This window comes from Linepithema humile, chromosome 5, assembly GCF_040581485.1.
Source record: "Linepithema humile isolate Giens D197 chromosome 5, Lhum_UNIL_v1.0, whole genome shotgun sequence".
In the NCBI taxonomy this organism is placed as follows: domain Eukaryota; kingdom Metazoa; phylum Arthropoda; class Insecta; order Hymenoptera; family Formicidae; genus Linepithema; species Linepithema humile.
In genome coordinates, this window is record NC_090132.1 from 18455593 (window position 1) to 18469703 (window position 14111).

The 14111-nt window shown below is 33.3% G+C and overlaps 2 protein-coding genes across 2 annotated transcripts; one reads left to right on the forward strand and one right to left on the reverse strand.

Annotated features, from left to right (window-relative positions):
• Positions 1 to 3538: 3538 nt before the first annotated feature.
• LOC105669337 (proline-rich protein PRCC) lies at positions 3539 to 5289 on the forward strand. The gene is made up of 3 exons (XM_012362237.2): positions 3539 to 4035; positions 4123 to 4185; positions 4257 to 5289. The coding sequence occupies exons 1-3, from the start codon at positions 3652 to 3654 to the stop codon at positions 5130 to 5132; spliced, it is 1323 nt and encodes a 440-aa protein (XP_012217660.2). The 5' UTR covers positions 3539 to 3651; the 3' UTR covers positions 5133 to 5289.
• Positions 5151 to 6491, reverse strand: LOC105669339 (uncharacterized). Its single transcript, XM_012362239.2, has 2 exons — positions 6196 to 6491; positions 5151 to 6048 (listed from the first exon to the last, which is right to left on the reverse strand). Exons 1-2 carry the CDS (start codon positions 6220 to 6222, stop codon positions 5287 to 5289), a joined length of 789 nt encoding a protein of 262 aa, XP_012217662.1. The 5' UTR covers positions 6223 to 6491; the 3' UTR covers positions 5151 to 5286.
• Between the last annotated feature and the right edge of the window lie 7620 nt (positions 6492 to 14111).

Below are 14111 nucleotides of genomic sequence, written 5' to 3' on the forward strand. Positions count from 1 at the left end.
ACTCAACACTGAGTAGAAGAATGAAGTACATAAGATGTACTTCAGAATATCCCAATCGTGTTTGTAACAATGCCGTAACTATTGCCTAAACGTGACAAATAATATGTATATGCGGCGTTGAGATTACTTTTCATTCTTTTATGTGTCCGGAAAACTGTCATGTTCAGGATACCACCTACCGCTTATTGTTAGCCTAATTGCGGTAGAAGAACATACACGTGAAAGTCGAATACTCTAAATCTTGACATCGTGGTTGTGATTCAACGCACGATATCTCAAAAGAAATGATAAGGATATATAATTGAATATTTATTGTACATTCCTTATTTTGCATTCGCTTCTTCAATATGTTACTTATATTTTACACACGCACATACTACATTCACTATTGTTTAAAACTTTATAAGTAACTTTTTAATAATATAAGATCTTGATTTGAATTCACAATGTCGTACGCAATAAGCGCCGTTGAATTCACGTGTTCCGTAGTCTATCAATTAATAGTTTAACACCGCTGTACGGAAGATGCGATTAAAAGGAGAAACGAGAAACGAAGGAGCTTCGCGCGGAATAAAGGTAATTGCAGTCACGGCGTTTCGCTGGCGCGGCTAGAAATCCGACGCGCGTCGTTTCGTTTTTGCGCTATCCAGTCTGTTGCTGTAAAATATATAATCTCGCGTCAAGAGGGAGGGGGGACGATTCAATGGAGCGGAAATTACGCAACGGAATTTGCGACTTCTCGTCCACCGTAAGCCCCCGCTGTCCAAATAGAAAATGGATTAAGAGCATCGAGGTACAGTTTCGAAGCGGAGTCGTAGATATTATCGGTAATAGCGCAATTATGATAATGGCGGGTAATTCTGCACAAAATTCAGATAGGGAGAAAGAGAGAGACAACGAGAGGAGCTGGAAGGACGACCAAGTGTCGCAGAGAGAGGGAGAGAGAGAGGGAGAGAGAGAGAGAGAGCAAGGGAGACAGAGAGAGAAGAGGTAAACGGGCGAACTGAGACTGCTAATGAAGGAAACAGTTAGATTCAAACGGCCTCCAATAATTATCCTGCCAGCCATCCATATTATAGTCTCGACAATGCACCAAATTGTTCACACTTCCCTTAACAATACATCTAACGCTCCGTAGTTCCTGAATGCCGGGTGGAAAAGGGTGGCTGCAAAGGTGGACTAGTGTTACTATTTGAATTCTTCCGACATCGTTCCAGATATTATCTGAATGCAACCACTGGCGCATTTTTTTAACCACAGAACATTGAGTAGTTGAAAGAAGTACAGATATACGGATTTCGGATAATTTTGTGTTTGCGAAACTAATTAAGATTGTACATTCGAAAGCAATAGCGCGCATATATTTGGACGCCTAATCGGCTGTAATATTAGTAATATCTTGTTGCGCTGCATCTTCTGACCGAATCACGACGCATTAATTCGCGTAAAAATGTTTAATTCGTACGAATCTTGCGACGATTTAATCTTGTCAAGCTACTTTAGATAAAATATAATACGGATATATACAGAACTGATTTATAAATAGAAAAGAGCTGTACGCGAAAACGGCCAGAGTTAATGTACGTCAGCTAAACCGCGCCGGCGAAAATTAAAACGTATACTACTGACAGTTACTATATTACGCTCCGGTGCAGTCGCGACTGTACACCTCTTAGGGAATACCTATGAATGCACGTCGAACGATCGTACGGGCCGGCAAATTCATGTCATTTAGGATTGAATCTCGAAGCCAGAGGCCCGGTCTCGCGGCGTTGATGTGTTGATATTAGTAGAGCTAATTTGATAGTTTAATCAATTTCCGTAAGCCGACGGGAGTTTAATAGTGATGTCATCATTTTCAACGGGGCACAATGAGGTTAATCTCGCTCGACGAGCTAATATTCGGAGAGTTAATAGAGTTTCAAATGCAGGCAGGGCCGTTATTTGCCCGCATCCGTTCGCGAGCATATACGTACATCAAGGTATCGAAGCAATGAAAAAAGGATAAACCCAGTCGCGCCGTGAGAGGTTTCGGTCGCAATCATAAATCGCGATGCGGCCTGCGATGATTCGCCGCATTAAATGATTATTCAATATATATACATTCATTATTATACATAGATATTAAATATAATCTATTCTACATATATCATTCTTACATTAAGTAGTTATAAATTCTCTAGAACGTGTATACGTAATCAAAACGTATACGAATGTGCTAAATCAAACTCTCGTAAGAAAATGAATTAATAAAGTCGAATATTTTGTGAAAAAAAATAGTCAACACAATCTAATAATTACGACTTCATAAATTTAATTTGACAGAAGTGTGAATAAGAGAGAGAATCTAGTAGAAATAAAAAAAAAATATAGCATTATCCCTCGTCAGACAGTCAAACAAAAATCTGGGTAAGGTGACTGTAGAGTCGGCAGATTACGAGGGTGGAATTAAAGATTCGCGGATGTGTTTCGCAGTTTTCGTTCGAGCAGTCCTGGCTACGAATCCCCAAGCCGGCATATTAGGTGGAGGTACGCAGTTAGGCAATAACCGCTGTCAATAGAACCCGGCCTCTCCTCCTCTCCTGAAGTGGCCCCCACTCGAAAATGCTACTCGCTAAATTAGGTAGGTTATATGGGTTTCGTTTCATTTGCGAGCAAACTTTAATAAACGCTAAAATTGCGTAAAAGAGCAAGGTTTTCAGACGGGCGAATCAGGGTCGGTCTGCTCTCGACGGCAAAGACTGCATATACGAATACCGCTAAAAACCGCGGTGCGGAATATTTATTCGGGATTATTGCATTTTATTAGATGACAAATAAATATAAGTATAGGAATAATCTTAGAAAATTATAAAACGGTGTACTCGAGATGAAAATAAAGAGGCACAAAAATATTCTTATTATGGAAATGGTACAGAGAGGCTATAGAAACAATAATTCATCATATAAATACGATACGGTGTGCAATTAAAAAGAAATAATTAATTAAAGCAGACAATAAACTATCCGAATCGGCAAATGCTTTGCACGAGATTATTATTGTGTCTTCTGCAAATACTTTATATTTTATATTGACGTAATAACAATAAAATTCGCTTTTGCACAGATTAAAAATTTCTCGAGCAGATTAATCCATTGTGTTTGGTAAAGTCAAAATATAATGCAGCATAAAAAGATGCTATTAATATTATAATTGATTACGTTCAAAAATGTATGCTATTTCTTTTAAATATATAATACAATCTTATTTCATTTCGTAAGCATTTCGAAATTATCATTTAAAATCCATTTTTTTTTTATAAAACTGTTTTGTATACTTACAAATGCACATTCTTCTGCGCTGTCTTTGTTGAAATTATATTAATGATTATGAAGGAATATAATGATTCGTTTAATGCATTATTAAATATTCATTTTACCACCATCTAGCGACAAACTTACAACATATATTCCAAATACAAAATCCTCGGTATTTTATCCGTTGAACATTTCGGCTTACAGTTTCTTTTTCTTTGCAGAGAGGGCGTTTAATTCGTAGGCTGGGGTAATAATATTTTTGAGAATATTCTTGTGGTTAGGTTTTCTTGTACAAGAGTATACATAACGTAAAGTGCTTGACATACATAAGCAAGTGAAAATTTCCAATTAAAAATGAGTCTCGTAGCGTATGACAGCAGCGACGAGGGATCTGAGAACGAGGAAAATGAAACTGAAAAAGAAACAATTGTCGCAAACGAGAGGAATGATGACACGATAGAAACAATAATCGTACAAACGAATTCTAAATTATCTTTACCTTCTCCAAAAGTAATTACACTAAGTAAGAAGGACGAGGAAGAAGAAGGCAGCAATGCAAAAACCTTCGAAACCTTCGAAAATTTTTTCGATATGTTACCAAAACCTGAAAGTTTAAATTCTACAGAAAACCTTGAAGAGGATAATAATGATGTCTTGTTGAAGAAAAAAACGGAAACTCGAGCTGTAAAGCCAGTAAAAAAGCAGACAGTAAAAATATCAGTGCCTTCTTTATCAGAAGTATGTATATATATGTTTTTTTTTTTTAAGAATCTATATATTTCTCTACTACACTGTATATCTAAATTATTTGACATATTTTAACAGTTTAAAGATCTTGAGGAAGAGGAAGATGAGAAGAAACCAGCTAAGATTATACAACCATCGCAAGTAAGTTTAAGAAAATGTATGTAAGTAAATTAACTGATTGGATGTAATTTTTGAATTATTCATAATTTCAGAAAGGCTGTGGACTCTTTTCCCTTTTAGTTCCACCAAACAAAGAGATGGCAAATAGCAAAATTCTAATACCTCAAAGTGTTAAGAACACAAAAGCAAATATTCAGCAGCTAAAAACAATAAGAAAATCTAATTCAAGTAAGATTAATGATTCTAAAGTAACACAGCCACTTTTAGATAAACCATACAATGAGATGAGTTCTGATGAAGAAGATGTGCCAGAAGATTTCTTTGGATTAACTACAAACAAAGATACGCCAGACAGCTCTGCATCAAAATTATCAAATACAGAATCACTTTCATATGATTTTACACATAAATCGCATGAAGAAACTTCGCTCAGAAAGCGCATAGAGGATCATACAATACAAGATTCCTCCACCGTTACTTCTGATATGTTCAATGATCAATTGGGCAATTCAAGCAAAACATTAATAAGCAATGTTATAAATTTACCTAAAGAAGAAATATTACAGAAAAACAAAGCAGAGGTAGGACCAAAATTACCTGTTCCTGAGCAAGAATACAACGTTGATATGGAAGGAAATGTAGCATTTGATGAAAAAGCAATTGAGTATCTTTGTGGAAAACGAGGTATAAAACGCAAAGACACAGAAATTGATGAAGCAAATATAATTGAAATAAATGGAGAAGATATAAAACCAGATGAAAGGGAATGGCTGGTAAAAGCACTAACAGAAGAGCCTGTACAAAGACCGATATCTATGCAAAGCTGTGGAATCAATTCCCAATCCAAAAAGAAGCATCAAATAACTTATTTAGCGCATCAAGCCAAAGCCATGGAGTTAGAACTCAAAAACCAATGGTCTCAAAATAAAATGACAAGAAAACAGACAAAATCGAAGTATGGTTTCTAAAAAAAATTTTACAAAATATTTTCATATATGCATATTTAATCTTTTATTTTTCATATAAATTAAAAATATAAAAACTTATTGTTTATAAGAATAGAAATATATTGTGTAAATATACAAAATACTATGTGTTTAAAATATGATTAAAATTTAAAACTTATTGAGTCTTTTCTAAAAATTCTTGTTCTAAGTTTTCATATTCTTTCCTCTTGCTTTCCAGTAATAATTTTGCCTGTAGTAAATTAGGTGGTAAATCGTTATATTGAGAGAGTGGTTGGTTCAAATCTCCCAATTTGCTTATATTTTCTAAATACAGTTTATACTTGTTTAATATATGTTCAGGATAAAGTTCATTAATCTGCATATCATCTAAGTCTGTCTCTAATTTATCCACAGCTTGTTGATATTCTTTCATTTTCGTAGACAGAAAAACTTTATTACAATATAAATTATCTTTATCCTTCTCTATAATATCAAGTGTATTGTTGATGGAATTAACTGCATCTTGTAAATGGTCCAGCCTTGTCTGTAATTTTGTGCAACTTCTAAATAACTTATCATGTATCAGCGACATCTTCTTCTCTTCTCGTTGTTGTCTTTTCTCTTCTATAATCTTTCGTTCTCTAGCCACACACAATGCTGTTTCATCAAATTCTGATAGCTTCTCAGATTTTAAGATTAAAGACAACTTTTCTAAACCTTCTTTTATATCATTAGGCAACGCCTTAACATCAAAATTTAATTTGGATAATAAACCTGTCATTTCCTTTGTAAATGCGATATTTTCCTCTGTTGTCTCTGAAATGCCCCTTTGCAAGTACCGAAGTAACAAAGCTTTCTCGATAAATGTGTTTTCATTGTTACATTTTGTGGCTCCAGTTGCAATAGAAGTGGAACCATTGTGTAAAAGTGATGCTGTCTATAATTATAATTATTAATTAGTACTTTATTCCATAAAATTATCAGCTTTAATGACTATTAATAATGAATTCATATTAACAATAGAACTATTTTGTTTTCTATGTTAAATAAAATTTATCAAATATTTTTGTAAATCAATTATTACCTCATTATTGTTATCCACTCGATCCATGTTTTTATCCAACCGTTTTACTTGGTTTTACTCAGTTTTACTCTCAAACAGTTCATTAAATGACGTTCAGAGAGAAAACTAGAAATATCATGTCTGCTCAAAAATATCTTTATATTACAAAAATCCCTAAAGAAGAAAAATGTAAAGCCAGTATCAGATTATTTTCATGTAACTTATTACAGCGACTTAATTGCCTCAACTTATTAGTTGCAGCAAAAAATTGCAAATAGTATGATAATAAAAAAGTTACGACAATTTATCGCGATAATTGTTGCAACAAATTGCATAATCGGATACAGGCTTAAGAGAAAGTAATATCAGAGAGAAACCTGAGAGAAACCACGCTGCCGTTTTTCGTAAGACGCTTTTTCTAGGCCGTACACTAGCGACTCGTACATCCATTTTACTGCCTGGAACTACATGGTCACATCCATTTTCCGGGATGGTAAAAGAGCCCTGGCTGGTTCATGTCCGTGTTACATCCACAATTTATTGAACAGAAATACGTCTCGCATATAGATATAAATTATATCTATATGTTATAAATTGTATCTATATAAATTATATCTATATGCGAGACGTATTTCCATGTAGTTCCAAGCAGGCTGTAAAATGGATGTACGCGCCGCTAGTGTACAGCCTAGAAAAAGCGTCTTATGCCCGAACTAGACCGGAGGATGATCCTAATTGTGGTTTATCTGCATAGTTTGACAGGTTAAAATTATATGAAAGTTGACTTCCAATCGTATTAACCATATCAAATAATTTTTTTTATCCAATTAAATCGATTCGGTCGGTCTGTCAAACTATGCACTCGAAAGAGCCACAAGTAGGATCATCCTCCGGTCTAGTTAGGGCATTATGAAAAACGACAGCGTGGCTCCTCTCAGGTTTCTCTCTGGTGATACATACATTAAAGAAAAATAAAGAAACATTTAAAAAATCAAAGAGTAACAATAACATCATCAATATTATTATTATTTACATTTGTTATATTTAAGAAAAATAAATAAGCTAGAAATGCAACTAAAACGAACAACGTTCTGCCTATTGTGCACACCACCAGATTTAAAACGCAAGCGTCGGAACTTTATTTTTTTATTGATTTTTCAGAAAATAATAATTTTTTTTAATGAACGAGTACCATATAGCATACCTTTTTACTAGATTGAAACACTTTACTTTTATTTTTTGTTAACAAAATTTTATTTAATTTTTAATCTAAATAAAACATAACGTTTTATAATTTTTTTTTTTAATTATGACACGTTGGTATAATATAAGATATATTATTAAACTTGTCTTCAAAAAACTGTTATTATAATAATTAATAAAATAAATAATAACGAATAACGAAATAATAATTAATGGAATGAATAATAATGAATCATTTATATACAAATTTATAACTATAAAAATTAATTTTTTGTAATTTTTATCCTTTAATACCTCAATTCAATTTTAATTAAATATAAATCAACATTCACAAATAAATAAACATTCAAGCATCAAGTATCTATCTATTATAAAAGAAGAAATTTTGCGCAATTGAGTTACTTAAAATTGGTAATAGAAAATGGAAAATACAAATTATATCTCAATAAATAAGAATTGTGTAACATAAATTTCACATTGTACATCGATTAAATCGCGCATTTCGAAAGATTTATTTCATCGAAATTTATTGCACGGGCAGCCGTGTTCACGCAAAGCGACGTGTTTCGTGACATTTTCATTGCGTGGGCATTTATTAATTTAATTTTTATTCTTATATTTATTCATTTGTGTAATAATACAAAATAGAAAAACGCTCAAAAAGCTTTAAAACGCGGAATTTTAATCAAGTAAAATTAATTTTTATATTGGATCACGCTGACAAATCTACAGATAAAAATTTTAAAAATACGATACGATACAAAATACGATAGTAGGCGAAAAATAAAATAGTAAATTATTAAAATTAAAATTCTAAACGCCAAAGAATATCTTATAATGTGGAAAATATGGTATATCATATTAGGAATTTCGACGCTGATTCACGGCATGGGGGGGGGGGGTTGTTTACGTTCGCTCTGTGACCTACGTATTTTATATCCTCTCTTCCTCACTCTCACACTTTCTCTCTTGCACACACTGATCGGCATGTATACATTCCTTTCCCTACTTCTTCCAAATAGTACTTTTCCCAATTTGACCTTATCCTTGAGCTTGAGCTGGATTTTACTATTCGCACGGCGGCACTTGAACGAGACAGACCGTTTCGCGTATCGGCGCGTTATCCCCCCTACTTCAATTCTTATTACTCCTTACAATTTTCCACCTTCCTCCCCCTCCCAATCGTTACCTGTTGCGTACGCTTTATCTTTTACACACACACACACACACACACACACACATTAAAATATATTTTTTTTTAATACATAAAAAATATTTCGTATTGTGTTAATTGTAGAGAAAACTAGACTTACACATAGCGTTTGTTTTGGTCGCGGCGTACGCGCTGTTTACGCATTCCATACTTTCGCTATCTCTTTTTTTTCTATCATACATTATCCTGCTTCGAATTCCTTACGTATTACTTCTGCGCGTGTTATCTTCTAGGCCTGCGCAAAGTCCTTGAGGTATCCTGTGGTATTTTGCCCCTTACCAGTCGCACGGCGGCACTCGTACGGGTTGGTTGGTCCACATCATCCCTCCCTCTACCACTCTTACTACTTTCCACAGTTTTCCACCCTCTTCCCCCTTTTCCATCATTACCTGTTGCGTACATATTGTTCGGCACGAAGTGTCGAACGCGTATTCCGTGCGACAAGCGATATCCGAGTTATACCTTTGTCATTATACGACAAAATCGCGTCGGGAGTGTGTAAAATACCGTGTGATCGTCGTAATAAATGCGCGTCGGGAGTGCCGTTAATGCCGAGAATTATAGCGAATCTATAGATGAACGCATTTTTGCTGTATGACAAATATTGGGACACGATTTTTTTTGACTTTAGGCTTGGCTCGGGGGAGGGAAAGGTCGGTTTCAATCATAAAATCTCGACTACGGCAGGGCAATCTTCGGTTCTACGTGCAGCGCGCTAGTTGTACAGATAGCCGGACTGTCGAAGGTAGTCGAGGACGGCTACCGGAGTTAGTCAAACGCTACCGATTGCTTTTCAGATGCCTTGTATCTAGTCCGTTGATTGGATGACTAATCACCTCATCTTCTTCGAGCTTATCTTTGCCTTCTGTTTTGAGAGAATCGTGCCCCAATTGGTAAATGTGGTCGTCTGAAACGCGGACGGAATTTGCGCGTAACGTCACAGCTTGGACAATTCGGTTCGATTCGCCTGTGATGTCGAGAGTGCCGTTTTAAGTATCGCGCGATTTTCGTATTCAAAAACGCACGCGTGCAATGCGTGCGTCGCGCGTGAGTGTTAATTATCGAGAAAACTATTCGCGTCGCGTGTGAGTGCCCTAAAAAACTGCGAGGACTACGAGAACTCTGAGGACTGAGAGGAGGAGGAGGCTCAGGAGGAGCATCGGGCGCCGGCGGAGCAACGCTTAGGTAATTATTCATTTATTTGTTATTCACAAAATATTGCATATAAAATATTATATAATGTAGCGCATATAAAATATTTAAAATACTTTAAATATTTAGTAAAATATTTATAATAGTAAATTAATATTCACCATTTTTAGAAATTTTTTACATATTATTATTTCAACTAATTAAACTTTTTTTTTATTCAAAAAATATATTTTTGAAAATTTTAATTCTTTGTTTAGACGTGTGCATAAATAAACGAATATAAAGTTTAATGTGCGCAGTAATTATTTTATAAATATTAATTATTTCAAACACTAATCTGCATTTATTTTTTTATTTTACAGATCAACTTTGTGCGCGTAATCAGCGCTACAAAATATATTCGTTCCGTCGTCTAATATAACAAAATGCGCGTCGGGAGTGCCGTTAATGCCGAGAGTCATAGCGAATCTATAGATGAACGCATTTTTGCTGTATGACAAATATTGGGACACGATTTTTTTTGACTTTAGGCTTGGCTCGGGGGAGGGAAAGGTCGGTTTCAATCATAAAATCTCGACTACGGCAGGGCAATCTTCGGTTCTACGTGCAGCGCGCTAGTTGTACAGATAGCCGGACTGTCGAAGGTAGTCGAGGACGGCTACCGGAGTTAGTCAAACGCTACCGATTGCTTTTCAGATGCCTTGTATCTAGTCCGTTGATTGGATGACTAATCACCTCATCTTCTTCGAGCTTATCTTTGCCTTCTGTTTTGAGAGAATCGTGCCCCAATTGGTAAATGTGGTCGTCTGAAACGCGGACGGAATTCGCGCGTAACGTCACAGCTTGGACAATTCGGTTCGATTCGCCTGTGATGTCGGGAGTGCCGTTTTAAGTATCGCGCGATTTTCGTATTCAGGTACGCATGCGAGCAATGCATGCGCCGCGAACGCGTGAGATTCAATGTGAGTGCTTCGAAGGACCACTGAGAGGAGGAGGAGGCTCAGGAGGAGCATCGGGCGCCGGCGGAGCAACTTTACGGTAAGCAATAATTCATTTATTTGTTGAAAATATTGTACACACACACATTAAAATATTTGAAAGACAAAATATTTACATTAGTTAATATTTATCATTATTAGAATTTATTCGCATATTTTTTTACATTTTATTTAAATAATTAAACTTTTTTTAATAATTCTTTTATTACATATTTGCTTAGAAAACTAATTAAAAGTTCAATGTACTCAATATTTTTTATGATTTCACAAATATTTTATATTGTGAACGCTGCTATAATTTTGATTTATTTCGTGTTTTACAGATCAACTATGCAGATCAACAGAACGACAACTCCGCTGCTGCGCATCGATCGGTGAGTTAGTTTAATTTGTCTTTTATTATTAAGATAATGGATCGAATAATAGTGTGAAAATATATAGACGCGAGACACTTTGCAGGTCGTATAATTTTTATTGTCTTATAGTAATTATATCAAAATTTTATTCTCGTATTTTTTAAAAGTATTTTGAGTTGTACGTGCATTTGTTTTTAAAAGAACGAAGTACTTATTTTTTTAGTTAATTTATATTAAATTTAATTATGTGTTACCAATATTATTATATATATCTAGAAAAGATACATGTTATATTAGATTATAATTATAAAAATTATTAAAAAATATGTAACCTGCAAAATGCGTTGTACATTAAAAAAAAGCAAAGTGTTTCTAATTTTGATTTTGATTGAGTCCGAAGTTGAAACAACTTTCATCAGCCTAATTGAATCCATATATTTGAATGCATATATATTAAATATTAATCATATAATATTAAAAATATAATTATACACAGAATACTTTGAATAAAATTATGTAAAGTACATTATTTCTTTGATTCATTATCTTAAAATGGATAGGCTAGGACTTAGATGCGTTGATGAATATTTAATCCTGGAATATTTCCTAAATGTATTTCATGATTGACAGATCAGAACAAAATATATTGAATTATTCAGAGAGTTTGTAGAATTTTTTTATGACAAAATTGAAAACAATTTTTATATGTTTATATATCTTTATTTAATAATGTATGCACAAGTTGTTAAAGATGACCAAAAGTTGTCGAAAACAATGGTGCATATATTACTGAACAAAGATGACTCTAAACATATAAAAATTGTTTTCAATTTTATTATAAAAATTATTACAAATTTTCTAAATAACCCAATATATTTTTATTCTGAATATTGTACTTATGTTTGTTTATATATTTATTTATATTTTTTTTATATGAGAAAAAATAAAAGAAAAAAAATATTTAAAGAAAAGATTATACATAAAATTTAAAAAAAGAACTTAGTAATACATGGAAAAAAAGTATTTGTTGCCGCAGTAAATTTTATATAAGCAATCGTAGCAAAATTTCTTACAGTTAATTATTATTTTAACAGCAAAGAGATTTGTTATAGATAATAATTTTATTTACCGAAATTAGTTTTGTTAAATTTGCAAATTATATTGCTAATATATAATAAGAAATTTATTTTTATCTTATTATAAAAATTTGTATTAATGGCGACAATTTCATTGCAATAGTAAAATAAATTTATTAAAAATAAATTATTTTGTTGTAACAGCGAATTTTAACTTGTTTTCTCATCACAAAATTTGTCGGTTTTTTGAACAGAACAGATTTGTTGCATATCGAATAATCTGTAAAAGTAGTTACAGTAACGAAATTTTATCGCTAACATATTTAACATGTAATAGCAACGATTATTTTATTGCGATAGCAAAATTTTTTTTCTTTGTGTAAATGTGTACTTTTATTTCTTCCTTCTCTACGGTAAGTGGTTTATCTTTTTATATCTTTCCAGGATTAAATATTATAAATTGGCGTTGAAAAGCAAAAGTAAGAAAATTTTTAAATACATATGTACTACAAATGTATCACAAATTTAAATTAAAAATAAAAAAGAAAATTCTTTTACAAACGTAAATATATTAATGAATTATGGTATATTTGAAATAATTTATTTAATAAAAAAAGAGTGCATTTTTTATTAACAATTTATTTACAATTTTGAAATATTTATTCTTGCTATACGTCAATTTCTTCGCAATCTTTCCTAGTTTACCCATGCATCCGTGGTCCTATGGCTTAACACTAGAACTACCAAAGCGGTCAAAATGACTGGTTTATTCATTTTAGAATAATTATTTAAATTTATAATGTATTTTTTGAGATTTTTTTCTGTGACTTGTGTTAAATAATTAAATTGATTAATGTACTTTTTCTCTTTATCACCTTTTAAAAAGAAAGAAAAAAGAAATAAAAATTGGTATATGTTAATCGTCGGTAGTTCTAGTGTTGATTCCATGGTTGAGCACGGAAATTCGAAATTTGTGGTCCCGTCGATGATGGTCGAGCACAGATCTCGAAACAACGTTGATACGATCGATCATTGAATAATGATCGACTATCAACAAAAATTTCGGACGCAACTAGCGGAAACTGAGCTGAGCTCTGCGCTAGCGTTCTGTGAGAAACACCAAGGTAGTAGCTCTTAGATTTTGAATGCAAATAGCGGTAACTGAGCCGAGCTCTGCGCTAAAGCATCCTGCGGAAAACTCCCTCCCGAAATTCAGATGCAAATGGCGGTAACTGAGCCGAGCTCTGCGCTAAAGCATCCTGCGAAAAACTCCCACTCGAATTTCAGATGCAAATGACGGTAACTGAGCCGAGCTCTGCGCTAAAGCATCCTGCGAAAAACTCCCTCTCGAATTTCACATGCAAATGGCGGTAACTGAGCCGAGCTCTGCGCTAAAGCATCCTGCGAAAAATTCCCTCCCGAATTTTAGATGCAAATGGCAGTAACTGAGCTGAGCATCTCGCGAAAAAAATTTCCAAACGATTCCGCGATAAACTTTCAAACAGTTCCGCGATTCAATCTCATTAAACCTTATCCATTTAAGATTTTTTGTACGAACTCTTAGGTATAGAATTTCTAATTAGGTAGGATTCTCTACTAGATAAAGTTTTTGAATAGGTAGGTAGGATTTTAAAACTTTTTATCACTTCTATATTGTATTTTTTTTTTAATTTTTTGCTGTCGATAAACTTTGGAACTTCTGCTTTGGCAGTTAGTTTGTAGTTTATTGATGACAAAAATAATGATAAAACTTTGGGTGGGCAAACAGCAAGATTCTCTTTCAAAAAACGAAAGATGTTTCTTGCGTAAATTATGAAAAAGTTTAAACGATAGAATTATGAACGTTTAGACGTTTAAATGTTTAGATTAATAAATTTCACTAATAAAATATTATTACTTTTTGAATTATAAGAGATACTTTCGATTATAAATAAAAAAT